We start from the raw sequence: 21,799 nt of genomic DNA, 5'->3' as shown, positions 1-21,799 counted from the left end.
GGTTCTTTGCTGCATAAATATGATATTTAAATAAGGTAATTAAGTACAATACATTATTATTGGCAGACATGAAAACTAATGAATGCCACTAAATAATGTCACTAAATATGATGAATGCCACTAAATAAAGCCCAAAGAAAAATACACTACAAAATTTATTGTTTACTTTGACGTCTTACATATAATTATTTTCTATGATTTATATAGATAGCTATTTTTCATGTGCAATTGAAGGCAGCTTATATGATTAACAAGCTTCTTTATTTAAAATATTTTTAATCAATCTCCACTATCATTCCTTTTTGAAGAAGAAGAAGAAACAAGAGTCATGTATTAAACTATTTTCTTTGCCTGGGCCTTTTGGCCTATTTCCTGTAAATGTGGCAATAAACAAATAAATGTCTCAGCCATAACTTACGCGTATGTCTCAGCCTAAATTGCTTTAGAAATCTTCAGTGAGAGAAGAGATTTTAATACTTCTAACAACTTAAAAATACTGAGTTCTTAAATAAGTATAGTACACTGGACATCCGCAAGTAAATACAGGAGGAAGTCAGCGACCAAATTGTTAACAAACCCAGCTTATTTGTTAAGATATTTGATGGTGTATATGTTATGTGTTTCATTTTTAATATCACTCACTATTAATTGCAGTTCGGTAAAACTAGATTCATCTTTGGGCTTAATAATAATACATACAAATATAGTTTACCCATATAATGACTGTGAATATAGAATAAAATATTACATTTTACTGTTTTTTTGTCATACTATTTTAAAATCTCATTACATGTACACAAATATATAATTTCATTACATATATAATTTCACTAGACATAAACACGTAGATTTTACTTAAACCTATAAATGTGATCATATCAACATGTTACTCTTTGTGTTTTTCAATGCTATCATTCTCCTTTTACAGCTAAGACTACTGAGATTCAGAGACACTAACCAGGTTACTTAATATTTATAGTGGGTAAGTAATAAGGCAGATTGTGGCTCATGTGACAGTACTCGTTCCATGGAAATCAACTTCCCACATTCAAGGTTTTAGGTTCATTTGCTGTTCATGTTGGACTCGGGTATACGAGGAGACTTGCTATCGTGCTAGAGATTTGGAGTTCACCCACAGATCCTATTTTCCTATTCTATCACCATCATTTTGCCTGGGAGGCAAATGAAGGCTAGTGAAGTGAAGTAACTGAAGAAAACCAGACAGAGATAATGACAACACTGGAACTCAAGCCCTGTGGTCTTTTGGATGCTACCTAGAGATGAAGATAATTAATCTAGAAGATCACAGCATAGCCTCAGGAGGTAATCATAAGGATATTTCAGTGGGTATATGCATACGCATTCCTCTTGCCATCTTAACAGTAGAATTAATCCAGATGTATTTCAACATGTCCTTAAGAAATAATGTTTCTAAAATGACCCTGTTAGAGCTCTCAAACCAACCAAAACCTGTAGCACATTGGTGCCCTAATGCATTTCAAAGAAGAAAATGTGATGCAACAAGGAACAGATTTAGCAGTAGAGCTGCGCTTACCTTCATAAGTCCCGCTTTCTAGGAGAGCACCACTTTTCTCCAATTCCATGAAATCTTCAACAGTGATGAAAATATAGTCCACTCCTGGGACCTCACCCTCCTTATGTGGCCTTGTGGTGCCTGAATAAGGAAAATTAAAAACAAAAGAAAAACTCTAAGTGATTTGTTGTTGAACTTTAGAAATACCATCATGCTTCTGAATATTCAATTATACTTGATTGTACATCCTGCTGGTTGGCAGTTGGCATTTGTCCTTCTGTTTGTTAATAGAAAAGAGTGGGGGTAAAGATGAAAGTAAATATACAAAGCATTTTTCGTCCTCAAGCTTATAAAGAGTTCATTGCCGGGGAATGTGGCTGCATAGATTTTTCTGTGAAAAATGTAGACCATTGTGCTCTTTTTGAAGAGGTGGTTTGAATACTGAACCAGGCGTTTGCTAGCTCAGGAATTTCCATACTATCTCATATCCATGAATGAACCTCTATTGTTCTACAGAGTGCTTTGCTATGACATAAAATACAATGGCAAATAAAAATGTTAGCAAAATGTCGATTTATTTGTATATTTTCATGATCTGCTCCTTTAAAAGAGGTGGAACTGTTGGTTTTCATTTGTTAATTTTGCACCAGATCCTAACTTATATTTACCTACAGGATCCCAAAATCATTACAATACTTAAAATCAAATTAAAGAATAATGGAATTGAGTAATAATTGTAATTGAGTTAATATTATAATGCTCATATATAGCTTCTTTCCTTCCCTCTTTCCTTCCTTCCTTCCTTCCTTCCTTCCTTCCTTCCTTCCTTCCTTCCTTCCTTCCTTCCTTCCTTCCTTCCTTCCTTCCTTCCTTCCTTCCTTCCTTCCTTCCTTCCTTCCTTCCTTCCTTCCTTCCTTCCTTCCTTCCTTCCTTCCTTCCTTCTTACCTCCCTCCTTTCCTTCTTTCCTTGCCTCATTATTTCCTTTAATTCTCACTGAATTGAGAAGTGACATGCTCCAGAGGCTACTCTGCAGGAACATACCAGTTCTGTTTCCTGTGTCACCTCTAGAGTGAATGGGGCTTCTGTGGCCAGGGTCACAGAAACATCAGCCTGTGGCTGGAAGACTCAGGTTCCCAGACCTGCTGCCTCGTGGTGAGATGGGAACCAAAACAGAGACATATTAAAGAGTCTTTTTTTTTCTGGTACACTTGCTTCCCTAAACATTCCCAAAGTTTCTTTGTTTCTTTTTCTATGCCACCTACATCAGGCATTTTGCATGGTCAGATTGCAATTTACATAATACATACATGCAAATAGTATGCAGAAATATACAGAGGGCAAATATATAAGCAAAGTAAAAGTATGTTGGCAGGTTTCTTCATATTGAAAATCTCCTCCATATTCTCTCCATAATGCTAAACAAAAAGTATTCAAACACTTAAATTTTGTTTTCACTCTCCAAAATCTTTATCAACTAGCCATAAAAGTAGCCAGTCAGTTCTCCTTTCAGGATCAAAACTGAACTGCAATAGGGGGCATAAACTAATGTCAGAGTATACCATGTGCTAGGGAAGTTGACTTCTGGTAAAAATAAACAATTTTCATTGAAAACATTTTTTAAGGTTTGAAGGCATTATTTTCTAAAATTATACATTACAAGCCTTCTTTTGGGGATTGCAAAACAATTTTTTTCCATAATCATGTTTAAGGATTTCCCCCTGAGTTTCTTATTTTATTTTGTTTAACTGAGTCACAGTTTATAATATTTCCTGCTGCTTTTATGCTGTAAAATATAAACCTCCCACACTGAGTATGCATAATGTTGTCAAATTAATGTTTCTATGAGAACCTTAACTTTTAATATCCTGACTTTTACGTGCATAACCCTTGTGAATTAAGAGCACATTATCATGGTTTTGGGCAATCCATTTGCTTTTCTGTTTGTTTAGAACACACATCATTAAGAAAAATCACATAACAAAATTTCAATTTTCCTTCTTTATCTGTGTATTTCAGAAGATACAGCCTTTGATTAATTAACCACTTGCAGGGTGGTAATGCATTCTTGGCACAATGTAAACACTGGACCACATACTTGAGGGCAATTTCCAGGGCTGCTGACTTGACTGGAATTACTGGCTGGCAACGCCTGTGTGGTTGCATTCTTTGGGGAGGACCGTTTGGTTCCATGGGTGGTTTTTGGTCTCCACCTTTTACCTCAGGCCAAGTGACTGACTTTTGCATGGAGATGCAGACTTCCAGGAGCTGTTGCTGTTGACCTGCTTGATGGTGGCTGCTTATTTGGACTGGGGGCTCCCTATTACCTTGTTGCTTGAAGATGTTCTACACTACCATCTCAAATGCTGTAATTACTATCTCTGGCATCGCTCTCGCATACTCTTTTTCATTCTGTTCTTTCTAATTACAACCTCCAGTCCCTTGATCTCTCCCAGCTTCCCTGATGTTCCCCTAATTTGGCGTCATTTGCCTAATTACTAAGCAATTGGGAACAACCTAGAATCTCTTCTTTCCTTTTGTTCACCTTCACAATTTCCCAACTCTTACTAAGCCCCCAGGTTCACTATTGGCTATGTCATTCGTAGACTGCAGTAGCTACAGAAAACCATGAACTTTCACTGTCGATATACCCTATGAATTCAGATTATCTAATGTCAGTTTGATTCTACTGATGCTTGGCAATCCTTTTATATGAGTCTCCTTCTCTCTGTGTCACAGACTCAGATGCTTTGACTTTCAGCAAAGGATATGAGCTTATTCTCTTTTAGGTAAAGTAAGAGATAATTTCAAATCAAATTCCCTAAAGTTTTCTAATTTCTGCCTCCCTTATCTGTATTATCTTCACCCTTAGTTGAAATCATCCATCCATCTCGCTAAGACAAATCCCTTCTCCTCTGCCTTCTTCAAAGTTTAATTTTCAGTTTTTATAAAAGCTACATATACAGATATTTTAAAGATTCTACAATTCTACAAGGTTTGTTATTAAAAAAAAACAAAAACAGACTATCATCACCCTCCCCCCACACACGAACCTTTTCCTTTATCCAGAGGCAAACACTTTCACCTCTTTTAATTGATTCTTTAGCTTTACTTCCAGATCTTTAAATAATTTATTTATGATGTCTCTTGTTTTTTACTGTAGTCATTATTTCTTAATTTCTTGGCATAAAAAATAAGGATTTAGCTTTTTTTTGCCCACAGTTCTGCACACCACTTTCTCTTTCTTTCCTCCTCTCATTTCCCCAATAGAGCAAACATGTGTTTAGATTACTATTTATGTTTACAATCATAATCCTACGTAAATCTATTCCCATCTGAACCTTGTAGTGTACTAATTTTACTTGCTTGTATAACTTTTTGTTTACTTTAGAGATTTAATGTTTTCAATATATTAATCGATAACTCAATTAACTCTCATCACTGGATAAATATCCTCTCAAAATATACAAGTATATTTGATATTTCATCAAGTTTATCCTATTGAGGAAATCTCCCCTGGAGCCATTTGACAGGCTCCAATGTCGACTGTGTTGGCCTACCACACCGCTGCCATTCTGGGATCACCTTCTGCCATCATCTTGGGGACTCCCTTGTCCTGTTCCCTGTGTTGTATCCCATCTTTCCCAGATCCCATGTCTCCTTTTGTAGTCTCTTCCCTTATTTTTGCACAGCACATCTGTTAGAAACTTTCTGTCAAAGGTTGCATAGGAGTTACATTTTTGAGACTTTGCATATCTGAAAACTTCTTCATTTTACCCTTACAGGGCAAATTGGACTTGGAATGTCATGAAAATACCATAATGAAAACATATTTTCTCTCTCCTGCTCCTCTGTTAATTTACACCACCATTCATCCAGTCATGCATGCTTTGAAACGTTCCCTCAGAGTCACATATGAAGTCTCCCTCATTCTTTTATTTCATCTCCAGATATTTAGCAAATTCTATACCCTGTAATTCCACAATGTCATCCTTCCTTTCTTCTCTATTTCTGTTCAAAATACTGCCCTCTTAGACCAGGCCATGGCTATGTGACGGGTGTGCCAGCCACCCCGAGTCTATCACTGCATTCCCTGATTAGCTCTGGTAAAGCATGAGGCTGACCACAACTGCTCCCAAGGGCTTATCTACCCAGTCTAGTCAAAGGACTTAGCTGAATAAAGGTAAGGAGAGGAAAATACTGAAAATTCAAAAGAGTCAGAAAAAGCTCATATTCTATTACTGACAATAAAAGGCAACTCTTGTGGTATGCCACAAGATGTGGTAGCATCTCAATTTGTCTCAATGAAACATTGGAGAGGACATAATTTAAGAATTTCCTACTTAAGAAATATTTTTCTTTCTAGCCTGCCATGTGTCACTCTCCTTTCCTTTTAAGCATACATTTTCTGCCATAGAATTTGTCTTTGGTTTAGACAAAACATAAACTATCTTTAAAACATATATAGACTATAGTAGATAAGAATGGGAGCCATGGAATCAAACAGCTTGAGCTTTTGGAACTGTGCTATTTGCTATCAGAATTACCTTGAGGAAGGTCTTTCACCTCTATAGGCTCTAGTTTTCTTATTTGTAAAATAGAAATAATACTAGGAGCATCTTTAAAGGGTTGATTTGAAGATCAAATGAGAAATCGATATAAGGAACTAAAGACAAGTCTGGAACATATTAAGCACTCAAAAATGATTGTTGTCTGGAAGAACAGTGATGGCATCATGAACAGATTTTTTCCCCCCATGAATTTTTGTCATAAATATTAATTGAGCACTTACTATGTGCTAGGCACTATTCAAGAGACTTGAATAATACAGAATAGGATCCCTTCCCTCATAGGGGAGAGACAGAGAATAAAATTAAAAAGTAAGTTATAAAGCATGCTGCAAAGAATTAAATCCTATTAAATGACCATAAATAAAATCACCAGCACCTATGGACTATTTAGTGGGTCAGTTACTTAGATTATTAGCTTTTAGCTTAGACAATAAGAACAAATGTTTGAAGAGAAGAGAGATTGCGAAGGACCTGAAGGGAAACAGAGCTACAATGTTTGTGGGCTGCAGGCTTCCCAAGGCTGAATCACAACTTGGCTAGAGGCCTCTGGGAGGCAACAGGAGATCCACACAGTGTCTGTTTATAGTTTAAAGAATCACAAAATTCCTGAAGAGAAACATCACTTATTTCACATACTGTTTGTTCTAGCTTAGGTCAATTGGTTTATACATTGATACAGAATGCAGGCATTTTTGAACTTTCAAGGTTATTTTCATAGGATTGATAAACATGATAGTACATGGTGGGTTCTGATGACTGATGTACCTGCACACACATATATAAAACCCCTCATTTTTAAAGGAAGAAGGGGAAAGAATGGTATGGCAGAAAGGTTCTTAGAATTGAAATTCAGAACATCAGTATTCTCTTTTGTTTCAACATCTTAGGTGTGTGGTCCTGGCTTAAAATGTCACTTAGTCGATCACCAATTTTCTTATCATGCAATGAGGTAAATATTGTACATGAAATGGTATTATAAAAAGTAAAAGCATGAACACTATGGCGTTATTTCCTATTCCTTCATTCCTCTTTAGTAATCTTAATAGAACTACTAAAAATAATACAATTCTAACAAACGTTGATGGCATCTTATTTTTAGAATCTATTATAATCAGTTTTAAATTAATTTTATTTAGGCTAACACTTCTTATTTTTAAAATTTTTATTTATTTAAGTGTGTTTTTCCGGGACCCATCATTTCCAAGTCAAGTAGTTGTTTCAATCTAGTTGTGGAGGGTGCAGCTCACAGTGGCCCATGTGGGGATTGAACAGGCAACCTTGTTATTAAGAGCACCACGCTCTAACTAACTGAACTAACAGGCCACCCCTAGTCTAACACTTCTTAAAAAGAAAAAAATTCTTGTGCTCAAAGACACAGACTGCCTGGGTATAAAGAAATACAAGTTGAGAGATAAGTCCATTTCTTTTGATTACATACTAAAATACGGAACACAATCATTTGTACTTATGAGTGTCCTTTGTGTTTTTTAAGACAGATACTTAAGACCAGGAGAGCCGATGGACTAGGTGGCAAGAAATTTTTAGCATTTTCTGAATCATATGAAAAGTGTAAAAGTCCTCATAAAACCTGATTAAGGGGTCCTTTCATTTTATCTACATGCACAGGACCTTCAACAACATAAGTCAGAAAGCATCATTTTAGATCTATGTGTCCAGGAAGAAAATATATTAGTCTGTGTTAAGTCAACTGGCACCGGAAAGAGAAAACAATTGGCAGAAGGAGAAAGCAATTGGTGATCTATGAAGACCCCTTTGGAAAGAAATATGATTCTAAAAATAAGTCAAATAATCTGAAATGTAATGAAGTGTTGTACAATGGCAATACTTCAGTAAAGGTAATTAATATCTAGACTGGAGACACAGTTCAGCTGAATTTCCTTAATTACCTTTGTTTTATGTTTAAATAATTATAGTCACTTTCCCAGTTCAAAAGGTTATGAATAAAGAGGGGACAATAAAGTAAGACTCAGCAATAATAACAAGTAATCACTTAGCATTAGGAATAGGGTGAAAGTTAGGGAGAATAAGAGGAAATATAGATGATTCATCATGTAACTAGAGTTGAAGCTAACCTTCTTTTATTGCTCTTTTATATTTGGTTGGGACTTTCCTAAGTGGTGTTTAGAAAAGTCCAATAAATTTTATTATCCAAATTATGGTTTATATATTTCAATCTTTATGTCTTCCAGACCACTCTTCCAAAGGAAGACTAAATAGAACAGAAATGGAGAAAATGCTACTAAATTAAGTCTTTGCTTTATCTCCTATTGCTTTATTTCTTTAAAAAAAAACAACTTATTAAATGCTAAATTAAGTAGTGCATGAATGACACCTCCTTCGTGAGTTAATGAAAGAATACAGTACTTCTGCTCAAAAGACCTATCTGAAGAGAATGAATTTGCTCCCAAATGGTTAGCTTATTATTGATACACAGTGAAAGTGCATGAAGGCCACTTGTCATTTTGTTACCATGACAACTGAGGGTGCCAGTGGAATTTTTTATTCTACTTTTTAAATGAAGGAACATTGCTCCTTTTGACTTAGGAAGAAAAGAGTATGACATTTGGGGTGAATAATTCTGAAACACATTTCCCCTCAGTCTTCTGATACTTCCTAATTTTAGAAAAATGCTTAAAAAACAGTCACTGACTTACAGGAAAGTATTCCGTCCTACATGGCGGGCAGAGCAGTCTTCTATTGTGATCGATGTTGATGTGCTAAAAGTTCTATAGTACCCACTGCATTGCAGGCACAAAATACATATTTGCCGAAGTAAACTAATTGTTAATAGTCATTGTGTTCTAAGCAGATGGGTCCTGTGTGAGAACCTGAGAAACTGAATTCTTTTTGTATGCATGCTTCCGAATATATTCTCTCTTTATTCCTCGTGTTTCTCAACTGCAAGCTGGAGAAAATAAATATTGACAGCTATAGTGACTTCCTCTGAATTTGACCTTTAATTAACTTACTCTTAGATTCCTGAAGACACTTCTTTAGTTTGTCACTTACATATTATTAGCAAGTGTGATCATCACCAGATTTGTGTGTGTGCTTCAAATAAAAACAGTCAGGAGATTCCTTGGTCAATGCCTCTAATCAAGTTTTACATAATCAGCCTAGGCGGTGGGTTTTATTACATTCATTTTCAATCATATAAAATCCAGAAGTATAATTTTATAAATAGAGCTAAAGTAAGCAAAGCAAATAATACAGTTTGGGTCATTGAATCCCACGTGATAGACAAATTATAAAGCAATATTAGCTTTATGGATTTCGTATCAACTAGTGGGGTGGGTTGGGTTAAGGTTAGAAAGTAAAACCTGAAATTCGACTCAGTTAATCATCTACTAAGTATAAAAATTATTTACTGCCTTAATAAAACATTATGTATGCTTTATAAAACATTGAAGATTTGACAAGCCTACTTGGACTATAAAACACCAGTAGTAAATTTGACTTATTTTTTTAACAGTGCATTGCTCTAAATCTCAGTCATTATTTCAAAACTCTCTTATCCCCTAAAAGCATGTACTGTCAGTTATAGTTTAAGCTGCATTGACATATACTAATAATGCTATGTATGTTTCAGATACAGAGAAGTTTTTGAAGAAAAAAATCTCTCCTTGAATATCTCTTTTTATAAATGTTCAGACTTATGTCCCATATGGCACCAATTGCTGTTTCACATCTTGTAACAGTTTGGATTGAGGCAGCATCATACCCAAAGGAGTGGTTCTTAAAAGGTAGGATGCGTCAGAATCACATAAAGGACTTGTTAAACATACATTGCTGGGTATCATGCTCAGAGTTTCTGATTCAGCAAATCTTGGGTTGGGGCCTGAGAATTTGCGTTTCTAACAAGTTCCCCAGTAACATTGAAGATGCTGGTTCAGGGACTGTAATTTGAGAATCACTATTCTAACCTCACTCAGATCTCAGGAAACACAAACTAAAAGCAGTGTTAAGTTTCATCATTAATTTAACTAAAACGACTCCAAGTATGTAGTTTGTGACCTTGGCATTTATCTCAAGGGGAAAGAGCTCTTCTTTATTAGTTGGTGCATAGGAGAAAGAGTCCCGAAAGGTAATTTGGATCACCACAGTGCTTTCTTAAGCTACAACACACTGCTTTTCCATAGTTTTTTTAGAAGTTAACTGGATTTGGAAAATAATGGATCAACTTCCATCTATGTTTGCTTACAACTTTCCTTCTTAATTGAAGTAATATAAACTATTTTGGTTCTATGTGTGCAACAGTACGGCCTAAATTCTGGCAGATACAGGAGGCTTGAATATAGTTCACGAGGAGTGATAAATGATGAGATGGCAAGAGAAAAACAAGTGTCTCATGCAGAAGATCTCTTGCATTGAGAAAAGAAATTATTGTAGATGTAGATTCAAATAATAGAAGACACAAATGGAAAATATGTGGATCTCCTACAATCAAGAAAAAAAAGCATCTCTTTTCCCTATACCAAGGTATCTGATTCACTGAATGTTAAATTACAGTTTGCCTACAACTATACTAATCAGACTACATCAGGGGATGGGCAGCATGAATTATAGAATTAGTACACATAAAGCTCTCTGTTGGAACAAATTATTTAGACAAACATATCCTTTGATCAACTCCAAGATTTCACTTACACAATTATGTCCCTGGCATAAACACTAGAAAAAACAAAGGGTAGATGTGAGAAACGTCATTCAAAATTCAAAGCTTATTTTATCGACCTTTGTCACTTAAATTCAAAAGCCATGATTCTGAGTAACAATGAGAGGCAATGTTTGGGGTGATCATTTTTGAAGTTGACATGTGATTATACACTCTCAGTTTTAAGCCTTCTCTACATTAACTGATCATACTTAATTACTGATGGTACCAAGACATCATCGACCGCTGACACACAAGTGCCCACACATTGAGGAAAAGCTAAGGCAAAGTATCCAATTTCATAACTGCAACAGCATTTGAATTTGAATCACCCCTACTTTGGTGACAAAGAACCAGTAATCAAAATCGTATCCATTCCTTCACACTCGAGTCCACCTCCTCTGCCTATCAGATTGCTGAGGAAACTTTAGCTGAGCAAATTACTTTCCTCATCAAAATTCACAGTCCAAAATAATCCACTGCTCACTGATACAGGGACATGTTTAGATAAAATGACTCACTCAAGTAAAATCAGATTCCTAGATAGCTATATTATTGGCTTTTTGATCCATTCTCACAATATATAATAAACCTCACTTCAGGATAAAGAAACATTGCACTCTGACTGATAAAATAGGCTGCAAACCACAATCTCAAGATTCTTGAATTTATTATTAATTTCCTGAATTTTTTAAGAGAATGGAAGAAGATGAATGGCCCATCTGTTACCAATTAATTCAGTTTTGCACTTTTTATTTTAATTCTTCAATATTTAATTTAGTTATGTTCTATATCTGGCAGTCTATAGGATTAATAAAAAGAGGTTTTGATTCCCTAATTTATTATTTAACAGATAATGTTTCAAGATTACGTATGGAGTTAAAAGAAAGGAAAGATTAGTGACTTTTTATAGAAACAATATATATTTAGTTTGATGCTTTTATATATTCTCCTTATGTAAAATTAACCTGGGCCAGAGCTAAACTGCACAGATACCACTAGGCCTCTGAACAATGTAGAGACACTCTACTCTTTGACCTTTATTACATAGAAGATTTAGTGGGTCATAACTTTACGATTTTATCTCCATTAGGATCTTGCAATGACATTAACTTTTAGTATCACCATATGTCTCTATGGTATACTATATTCCGAAATGCACAGGGAAGATCATAGAACACAGGGTCTACAGAATATCAGAAAATCCAAATGAAGATAAGACAATTAACTATTCAAGGATTTGATTTTAATGCGTGTCAGATTATATGGCAGAAATCACTATTTGAGTGATCACCTTGTACTTATTGAAGTTTTCAAGTATACACACATCAAATTATCATGGAGGGAAGGAAAAAAGAAGGGAAGGAAGATAGGGGGAAGTATTAATGGGCACCCACTAGGTGCCCTGAGAGAGGTGCTTTCATTCCTGTCAAAAGTCTGGAGTTAGAGAATCCTCTGTGTATCTGGTATGTCTTATATTCACAACACTCATTGTATTAGATGATGGTTTATCACACTATTTCTTATTGATGGAAAACAGAACAGAAATTCACAGCTCAACTTTCTAATTCGGAAAAATATCACAGAATTGGGGAATATCATAGCAGAAACATATTCAGCCACAGTTGACAGGCCCTTAATTCCAAACTCCCTATCAGTGGCAGTCATGTGTAAAGAAAAGAAAAAAATCTGCTTATGTTTGGGGGCAATTCTCTCCACTCAGACCAGAGTGATGGTGGGCCATCCATTAAGTGTTGAGTTCTATGGCCTGACTCCTCTTGAAGAAACTGAAGGGAAAAAGAGAAGCTGACTTGATCAAATAAAATAATCGGCATTCCAAGGAAAAAGAAACACAAGTACGAGTACCTAGATGTTTTTCAGCCAGCAGACAATTATATGCCTCTGAAGGTTTAAAAAGTGGGGGAGCCTACAGATTACTATTTCTACCTCTGTAAGACTTAAACATCAGACATGCTACCAATATCCCCATAGCCTAGATCTACGAGCATATGACTCTTTCGGTTTGAAGGGAAGTAGGATTCAGTTTCTATGCAATTATCGTAACCCCCAGGACCCTCTGATCTTTTTTCCATGCCACTGTGTTTCCTACTCGATTAGACAGCAAATTAAAAGTGATGCAGAGTACAGGAATGAGCACTGTGAGCTGCCAGCTATGCATTTGTGACTTTTGTTGGATATTTTTCACATGAAAATATCAGAGTAAAACCATATGGTAATAAACACATTTGGCTCTATAGCCTCTCAGATCAGTGTTTCAAAACCTGCAATTATCAAGAGAGATTAAGAAAAGTTTTATGAATTAAAAGTACAAAAATAAAATTTTTAAGGGAACTTCAAAAAAAAAATAATAAAGGCACTTCTGGCACTAAGTATTGAGGTAATAGTGAATTATCCAAATAAATATTAGAGGGGCGTCCGGATGGCTCAGTTAGTTGAACGCGAGCTCTCAACAGTAGGGTTGCCGGTTTGATTCCCACATGGGCCACTGAGCTGCACCCTCCACAACTAGATTGAAGATAAGGAGCTGCCTCTGAGCCTCTGGACGGGTGGCCAGATGGCTCAGTTGGTTAGAGCGCGAGCTCTCAACAACAAGGTTGCTGGTTCAATTCCCACATGGGATGGTGGGCTGTGCCCCCTGCAACTAAAGATTGAAAACGGCAACTGGACTTGGAGCTGAGCTGCGCCCTCTACAACTAGATTGAAGGACAACGACTTGGAGCTGATGGGCCCTGGAGAAACAGACTGTTCCCCAATATTCCCCAATAAAATGAAAATAAATAAATAACATAAATAAATATTAGATGCTTTGGAGAAAATATCTGTAGTTTTAAAAAAAAGATAAATCCTTACCTCCTTTATAGAGAATAAAAAAATAAGGTTACTTGCTGGGATTAGTTAAGACAAAGGAACAAAAAAGATGAGCTCACCCTCAGTCCAGCAGCTGACTCAGAACCTCCCTGAAGTAGCATGAGTGGCTGGAGAGCTAATACCTGCCAGAGTGATGATAGTCACCTGGCTTTCAAACCCAGCATATTAAGTACTCTCCTCTGGAAGAGGCTGAAGAGTTGGGCATGTGAGAAAACTGGAAAGGCAAATGGTGGCCAAACTAGACTGCAGGGCATTTATGAATCTTATCAAAATCAACAGTGTATGTACTATAACATCCTGGAACAAAGTTAAGTAGTTCTTTATCGCCCCAAACATTTAAACTCCCACTGTTATGGTGGGCTAGGGGGTCTTCCAACTTTTTCTAAAAGGATCAGAGAGTATGTTATCTAGGCTTTGCCAGCCATTCCCTCTCCGTGGCAACTACTAAGCTCTGTCATTGGAGGAGTAAGCAGCACCGACAATATGTGAACAAATGGGATGGCTGTTTTCCAATAAAACTTTAGTCACAGGCAGTGGGCAGGCTTTGATCTGAAAGCAGTAGTTTTCTAAACACCACCCTGCATTCGATTTTTTGATGCCTGTGTCCCAATGCTCTTGTCCCTAGGCTTGTACTCGTAAACCATCAAAAGGCAACTTAAACGCTGCCATTGGAGTGCACCACCTCAACACAGAGAGAAGTCTGACCACTTCTGATGGTGAGGCCAATATTAAGTGTACATTTCCCATACATGTCCATTTTCCCCTTGAAAACATCTTAAAACACAGCTAACCAGGTAGATTTCTAATACACAGAAAAAAAAAAGGGAACACAATCTCTGAGAAAGGTGTATGTAGATATTTGGATCTCAAGAAGCATGACAGACTGTCTTTAAATAATCTTTTTTTTTTTGATTGTCTTTTTTTTTTAAATTTATTGGGGTGACAATTGTTAATAAAATTACATAGATTTCAGGTGTACAATTCTGTATTACATCATCTATAAATCCCATTGTGTGTTCACCACCCAGAGTCAGTTCTCCTTCTATCACCATATATTTGATCCCCCTTACCCTCATCTTCCACCTCCCAGCCCCCTTACCCTCTGGTAACCACTAAACTATTGTCTGTGTCTATGAGTTTTTGTTTCTCATTTGTTTGTCTTGATGTTTTGTTGTTTTTGGTTTATATACCACATATCAGTGAAATCATATGGTTCTCTGCTTTTTCTGTCTGACTTATTTCGCTTAGCATTATACTCTCAAGATCCATCCATGTTGTCACAAATGTTCCTATATCATCTTTTCTTACCGCCAAATAGTATTCCATTGTGTATATATACCACAACTTCTTTATCCATTCATCTATCAAAGGACATTTTGGTTGTTTCCATGTCTTGGCCACCGTAAACAAAGCTGCAATGAACATTGGAGCACACATGTCTTTATGTATAAATGTTTTCAGATTTTTTGGGTAGATACCCAGGAGAAGGATTGCTGGGTCATATGGTAATTCTATTCGTAATTTTTTGAGGAACCTCCACACTGCCTTCCATAATGGTTGCACCAGTCTGCATTCCCACCAACAGTGTATGAGGGTTCCTTTTTCTCCACAGCCACTACAACACTTGTTACTATTTGTCTTGTTGATGATAGCCATTCTGACTGGGGAGAGGTGATATCTCATTGTGGTTTTTACTTGCATTTCTCTGATGATTAATAATGTTGCGCATTTTTTCATATGTCTATTTGCCATTTGTATGTTCTCTTTGGAGAAATGTCTCTTCAGGTCCTCTGCCCATTTTTCGATTGGGTTGTTTGTTTTTTTGTTGTTGAGTTTCATGAGTTCCTTGTATATTTTGGATGTTAGCTCCTTATCAGAGGCACTGTTTGCAAAAATCTTCTCCCATTCAGTTGGTTGCCTCTTTATTTTGTCGATGGTTTTTTTGCTGTGCAGAAGCTTTTAAGTTTCATATAGTCCCATTCGTTTGTATTAGCTTTTACTTCCATTGCCTTTGGAGTCAAATTTATAAAATGCTCTTTGAACCCAAAGTCCATAAGTTTAGTACCTATGTTTTCTTCTATGCAGTTTATTGTGTCAGGTCTTATGCTTAAGTCTTTGATCCATTTTGAATTAATTTTGGTACATGGTGACAGACAGCAGTCCAGTTTCATTCTTTTGCACGTGGCTATCCAATTCTGCCAGCACCATTTATTGAAGAGGCTGTCTTTCCTCCATTGTATGTTTTTAGCTTTTTTGTCAAAAATTATCTGTCTATATTTATGCGGTTTTATTTCTGTGTTCTCAATTCTATTCTATTGGTCTATGTGACTGTTTTTCTGCCAATACCATGCTGTTTTGATTATTGTTGCCTTGTAGTACAAGCTAAAGTCAGGGAGTGTGATACCTCCAGTATTGTTCTTTTTTCTTAAGATTGCTTTGGCTATTTGGGGTCTTTTGTGGTTCCAAACAAATCTGATGATTTTTTGTTCTATTTCTTTAAAAAATGCCATTGGGATGTTGATGGGGATTGCATTAAATCTGTATATTGCTTTGGGTAATATGGCCGTTTTAACTATGTTTATGTTGATTCTTCCAATCCATGAGCACGGAATGTCTTTCCATTTCTTTGTGTCTTCTTCAATTTCTTTCAAAAATGTCTTATAGTTTTCAGCATATAGGTCCTTCACATCCTTGGTTAAGTTTATTCCTAGGTATTATATTCTTTTTGCTGCAATTGCAAAAGGAATTGTTTTTTGTATTTCTTTTTCTGAGATTTCATTGTTAGTATATAGGAATGAAATGGACTTTTGGACGTTGATTTTGTAGCTGGCAACTTTACTATATTCGTTGATTGTTTCTAATAGTTTTTTGGTGGAGTCTTTAGGGTTTTCTATATATAGCATCATGTCATCTGCAAAGAGTGATAATTTAACTTCTTCATTCCCAATGTGGATGCCTTTTATTTCTTTCTCTTGCCTGATTGCTCTGGCAAGGACTTCCAACACTATGTTGAAAAGCAGAGGTGGTAGGGGACAGCCCTGTCGTGTTCCTGAACCTAGAGCAAAGGGCTTCAGTTTTTCACCATTAATTATGAGATTAGCTGAGGGCTTGTCATATATGGCCTTTATTATGTTAAGGTGTTTTCCTTCTATACCTATTTTATTAAGTGTTTCAATCATAAATGGATGTTGTATCTGATCAAATGCGTTTTCTGCATCAATTGATATAATCACATGATTTTTGTCCTTTATTTTGTTTATGTGATGTATCACATTGATGGATTTGCGGATGTTGAACCATCCTTGTGCCCCGGGGATGAACCCCACTTGGTCGTGATGAATACTCTTTTTAATGCAGTGTTGTATTCGATTTGCTAGAATTTTGTTTAGGATTTTTGCATCTGTATTCATCAGAGATATTGGTCTGTAGTTTTCTTTTTTTGTGTTGTCCTTAGCAGGTTTTGGTACCAGGGTAATGTTGGCCTCATAAAATGAGTAGGGAGTACTGTCTCTTCTTCAATTTTTTGGAAGAGTTTGAGCAGGATTGGTATTAGATCCTCTTTGAAGGTTTGGTAGAATTCACTAGTGAAGCCATCTGGTCCCGGACTTTTGCTTTTAGGAAGGTTTTGGATGACTGATTCGATTTCATTACTGGTGATCCGTCTGTTTAGATTTTCCAGTTCTTCATGGTTCAGCTTTGGAAGGCTATATGTTTCTAAGAACTTGTCCATTTCTTCTAGGTTATTGAATTTGGTGGTATATAGTCCTTCATAGTATTCTTGGATGATCCTTTGTATTTCTGTAGTGTCCGTGATAACATCCCCTTTTTCATTTCTGATTTTGTTAATTAGTGTCTTCTCTCATTTTATGTTAGTGAGTCTAGCCAAGGATTTGTCAATTTTGTTAATTTTTTCAAAGAACCACATCTTTGTCACATTAATTTTTTCTATTGTCTTTTTGTTCTCTATTTCATTTAGTTCTGCTCTGATTTTTGTTATTTCCTTTCTTCTGCTGACCTTGGGTTTCACTTGTTCTTCTTTTTCTAGTTCTTTAAGGCGTAACATGAGGTTATTTATTTGGGATTTTTCTTGTTTCTTGAGATAGGCATGTAATGATATAGATTTCCCTCTTACAACTGCTTTCTTGCATCCCAAAAATTTTGGTAGAGTGTATTTTCATTGTCATTTGTTTCTATGTATCTTTTGATCTCTCCTCTAATTTCTTCTTTGACCCAGTCGTTCTTTAAAAGTATGTTTTTTAATCTCCATGTATTTGTGTTTTTTCCTGCTTTCTTTTTGCAGTTGACATCCAATTTCAAAGCCTTGTGATCAGAGAATATGCTTGGTATGATTTCAATCTTCTTAAATTTGCTGAGGCTGATTTTATGTCCCAATATATGGTTTATCCTTGAGAATGTTCCATGTACACTAGAAAAGAATGTATAGTCTGATGTTTTAGGATGAAGTGCTCTATATATGTCAATTATATCCACTTCATCTTCATTTAAGGCTGCTATATTTCATTTTTTATTTTCTATTTGGATGATCTATCCATAGATGTCAGTGATGTATTTAGGTCCCCTAGTATAATTGTGTTTTGGTCAATTTCTCCCTTTAGTTCTGTTAGTAATTGCTTGGTATATTTCGGTGCTCCCTGATTGGGGGCATAAATATTGATGACTGTTATTATGTCTTCTTGTTGTATAGTCCCCTTTACCACTATGAAATGTCCATCTCGTCTCTTGTTATCTTTTTCACCCTGGAGTCTGTTTCATCTGATATCATTATGGCTACACCTGATTTTCTCTGGGTACCAATTGCTTGCAATGTCACTTTCCACCCTTTCACTTTGAGTATATGCTTGTCCTTGTAACTAAGATGTATCTCTTGGAGACAGCATATGGTTGGGTTTAGTTTTTTGATCCAATCTGCTACTCTGTGACTTTTTATTGGTGACTTCAATCCATTTACATTTAAGGTGATTATTGATATGTGAGGATTTCCTGTCATTCTATCTTTAGTTTTCTGGCAAGGCTGTGTCTCCATTGTTTCTTTGCCTTTTTGTTGTTGTCTATTATTTCTGTATGGTGTTATACCATGATGTTTCCCTCTGTTTCTTCTTTTATTACAATATATATTTCAGTTCTGGATTTTTCTTGAGTGGTTACCTTTAAGTTTAAGTAAAAGAAAGTTTGATATTTAGAGTATTCCATTTTATTTAGCACACTTACTTTCTCCATTCCCATATTCCGGTTCAGGCCTTTACTGTCCCCCTTTTTATGTTTTGGTTGCCACAAATTGTCCCTGTTGATGGTGGTCGAATAGTCTCCTTTAGTATTTCTTGTAGTGCAGGTCGTGTATTAGAAAATTCCCTCAGCTTCTGTATGTCTGGAAAGGTCTTTATTCCTCCTTCATATCTAAAGGATATCTTTGCTGGATATATTATTCTTGGCTCATAATTTCTCTTTGAATAGTTTGAGTATTTGGTTCCAGTTCCTCCTGGCTTGTAGAGTTTCTGCTGAAAAATCTGGTGATAATCTAATGGGCTTTCCTTTGTAGGTTACCGTCTTCTTTACCCTGGCTGCCTCGAGGATTCTTTCTTTGTCGTTGATTTTAGACAACTTCAATACAATGTGCCTTGCAGAAGGCCTGTTGTGATTGAGGTAATTAGGTGTTCTATTTGCTTCTTGGATTCAAGGATCCAGTTCTGTCCACAAGTTTGGGAAGTTCTCATCAACAATTTGTTTGAATATATTCTCTGTTCCCTTCTCTCTTTCTTCTCATTCTGGTATGCCCATTATTCTTATATTGCTCTTTCTGATGGAATCAGAAAGTTCTTGTAGAGTTCTTTCATTTCTTTTAAGTCTCAAGTCTGTTTCTTCTTCCATCTGTGTAATTTCCAGGTTTCCGTCTTTGATGTCACTGATTCTTTCCTCCATCTGGTCAACTGTACTACCTAAGCTGGTGATTTCATTCTTAATTTCTTCTATTGAGTTCTTAATCATCAGAAATTCTACTTGGTTCTTTTTTAAAATTTCAATCTCTTTTGTAAAATGCTCATGTTGTTCTTTGATTGTGTTTCTGAGTTCATTAAACTGCCTTTCTGTGTTTTCTTGCATCTCATTGAGTTTTTTTCAGAACTGCAATCTTGAATTCTCTCTCATTTAAGTCACATATTTCCATGTGTGGAAAATGGAAAGTTCCTTTAAGTTCCTTTTCTGGAGACTTTTCACTTTCTTTCTGAGGTGTCTTGTTGCCTTGGTTATTCATGGCAATTACTGATTTATTATTTCTCTTCCTAGACATCTACAGGAGTGGCTTCTGCAACAGGTTGATAGGAAGAGGTCTTTCTTTTGTTTTCCAGTACTTGTTGGTAGAATGTTTATTTTCTCTCCGACTGCAGCCATTTTTTTCTGTCTCACACGGTAGTGCTATGTGTGCACTATTCCAGCTTCTCACACAATGGGGGGATTCCCTGGGAGATGGGCTTCTCCTCTGTTAATAGTTCGCCTGGGTAACAGGGCGCAGTGTCTGTGTGGGTATGCGGAGAGCTTTTGAAGTTCCAAAGCTCGTCCTGCACCAGATTCAGAGCCCGTGTGTTTCAGCAGTTCTGTTTACTCCTGCAGGGATCTGCCCAGATAGGTGGGGCCAGGGGCGGGGTGAGTTGTGAGAGGTGGCCCAGAGCAATGGTGGCCACACCACCACAGCCAGTTCTGCTTCCACATCTCCCTACCCTTTGCTAGAATTAGTTGGGTTGCGAATCTGTGTCTGCGGTCCACAGTTCGCAGAACAGCAAATATTCTGCTCTTTTGATCTGACACTGCTACTGTTCCTCTTCTAGCACTGGGCAGGTGGGGGCAGAGCGAGCCCTGGGAGGGTAGGGAGGGGGCTGCTAGTCTCAGTGCCTAAGGCTTCCATTCTCTGCTCGGCAGTGCGGGCTTACACCACTGTTTTCAGCCTTCTTCCCTCAGTCTTTTCTCCGAGGTCTCTACCGTGAGCGTTGGGTTCAGCCGTGTTATATGCTGCCCCCTCAGCCCTGGGGGCCATCAGCGGAGCCCTAGCAGTCCGAGTTCTTCCCTCTCCTGAAGCTGCAGTAGTTCTGGGATGCAGCGAGCTCAGAGCACTGAGCTAGGTCTGCGTCCTGCGCCTGTGTGGCTCCATCTTCGCACTTCTCCCTTCCCTCCTCCCCTGCTCGCGCAATTCGCCCCCCTTTAGGTGAATTCAGTAGTGGTCCTCTTCGTCTTGCCTGTCTGCTGTGCAGGGAGTCTTTTGTGGAGTTATTGTTGTTCGATTAGTTGTAAATTCCAGGGTAGCTTTACAGAGGCTCACCTCATGCTGCCATTTTGATCCCAGTTCAGTAATCTTTGAACTACATAAGTTGAACTCTTACTTGCAAGGGGACTTACATTGGGTTTTGGGTTTTGTTTTTTGTTTTTATGTTGCTCCAACAGTAGAAACACATCTGTTCCTGTAAGTAAAAAGTAACGAGCTTCTCCATTACCTAGGTATTGTATCGAATGCATTGCATTTTTGTGTGGTAAATGATGATATCACACTGACCTTGCTGCCACTTTGGGGTGTAATGACATCAGCAATGCTTCTGTAGCTTATGGAATTCAGCAGACATTTAATACAGAATTAACTATTGAGGCTCTAAGTGTTTCTGAACTTCAAATGTAAGATTTTTTATGTTACACCTGTACTACCCCATATGCATGCTGTATATCTACCATTAGAATCAAGCTACATGTTATTTGTAGGAGAAAGTGACTGCCACATTCACATTTTATGTTTGATAAGAAATTTGTTATCTGATATGAAGATGAACAATTACATGATAAAGTTGTATATAAAAAATATACACATGCATATTAGTTTTAAGTTTAGGACCATACCTCTGTAAAACCAGCACAGTAGATGAACATAAGAGAAAGAAAAAGAATCCACTTAGGTTAGGCAATTCCAGATATTTGATCCTTCATTGTATTACAAGAAAATATTAAAAATAACTTAGCCAGAGAGCTTTCTCTTGCTGAAACAATATGCTAATTTTTAAAATAGTAATACATTTTTGGAGAATTCTACTCTTTCAAACAAATTTATCATTTGTCCAAATACATATGGGATGTGATGC

General features: G+C 36.7%; 1 protein-coding gene across 4 annotated transcripts in view; it reads right to left on the bottom strand.

The window, feature by feature from the left end:
• The window catches only part of MAGI2 (membrane associated guanylate kinase, WW and PDZ domain containing 2), a 1,312,199-nt gene that overhangs the window by 559,682 nt on the left and 730,718 nt on the right, over positions 1-21,799 (bottom strand). For all 4 annotated transcript variants that reach the window (XM_033088532.1, XM_033088533.1, XM_033088534.1 and 1 more), the window contains exon 3: positions 1,556-1,675. In XM_033088532.1, coding sequence (XP_032944423.1) covers positions 1,556-1,675 — 120 coding nt within the window. The remainder of the gene's footprint in view (positions 1-1,555; positions 1,676-21,799) is intronic.

Source organism: Rhinolophus ferrumequinum, chromosome 20, assembly GCF_004115265.2.
Source record: "Rhinolophus ferrumequinum isolate MPI-CBG mRhiFer1 chromosome 20, mRhiFer1_v1.p, whole genome shotgun sequence".
Lineage (NCBI taxonomy): Eukaryota > Metazoa > Chordata > Mammalia > Chiroptera > Rhinolophidae > Rhinolophus > Rhinolophus ferrumequinum.
Note: the sequence above shows the minus strand (reverse complement) of the source record. Positions and strands in the feature narration are given on the sequence as shown.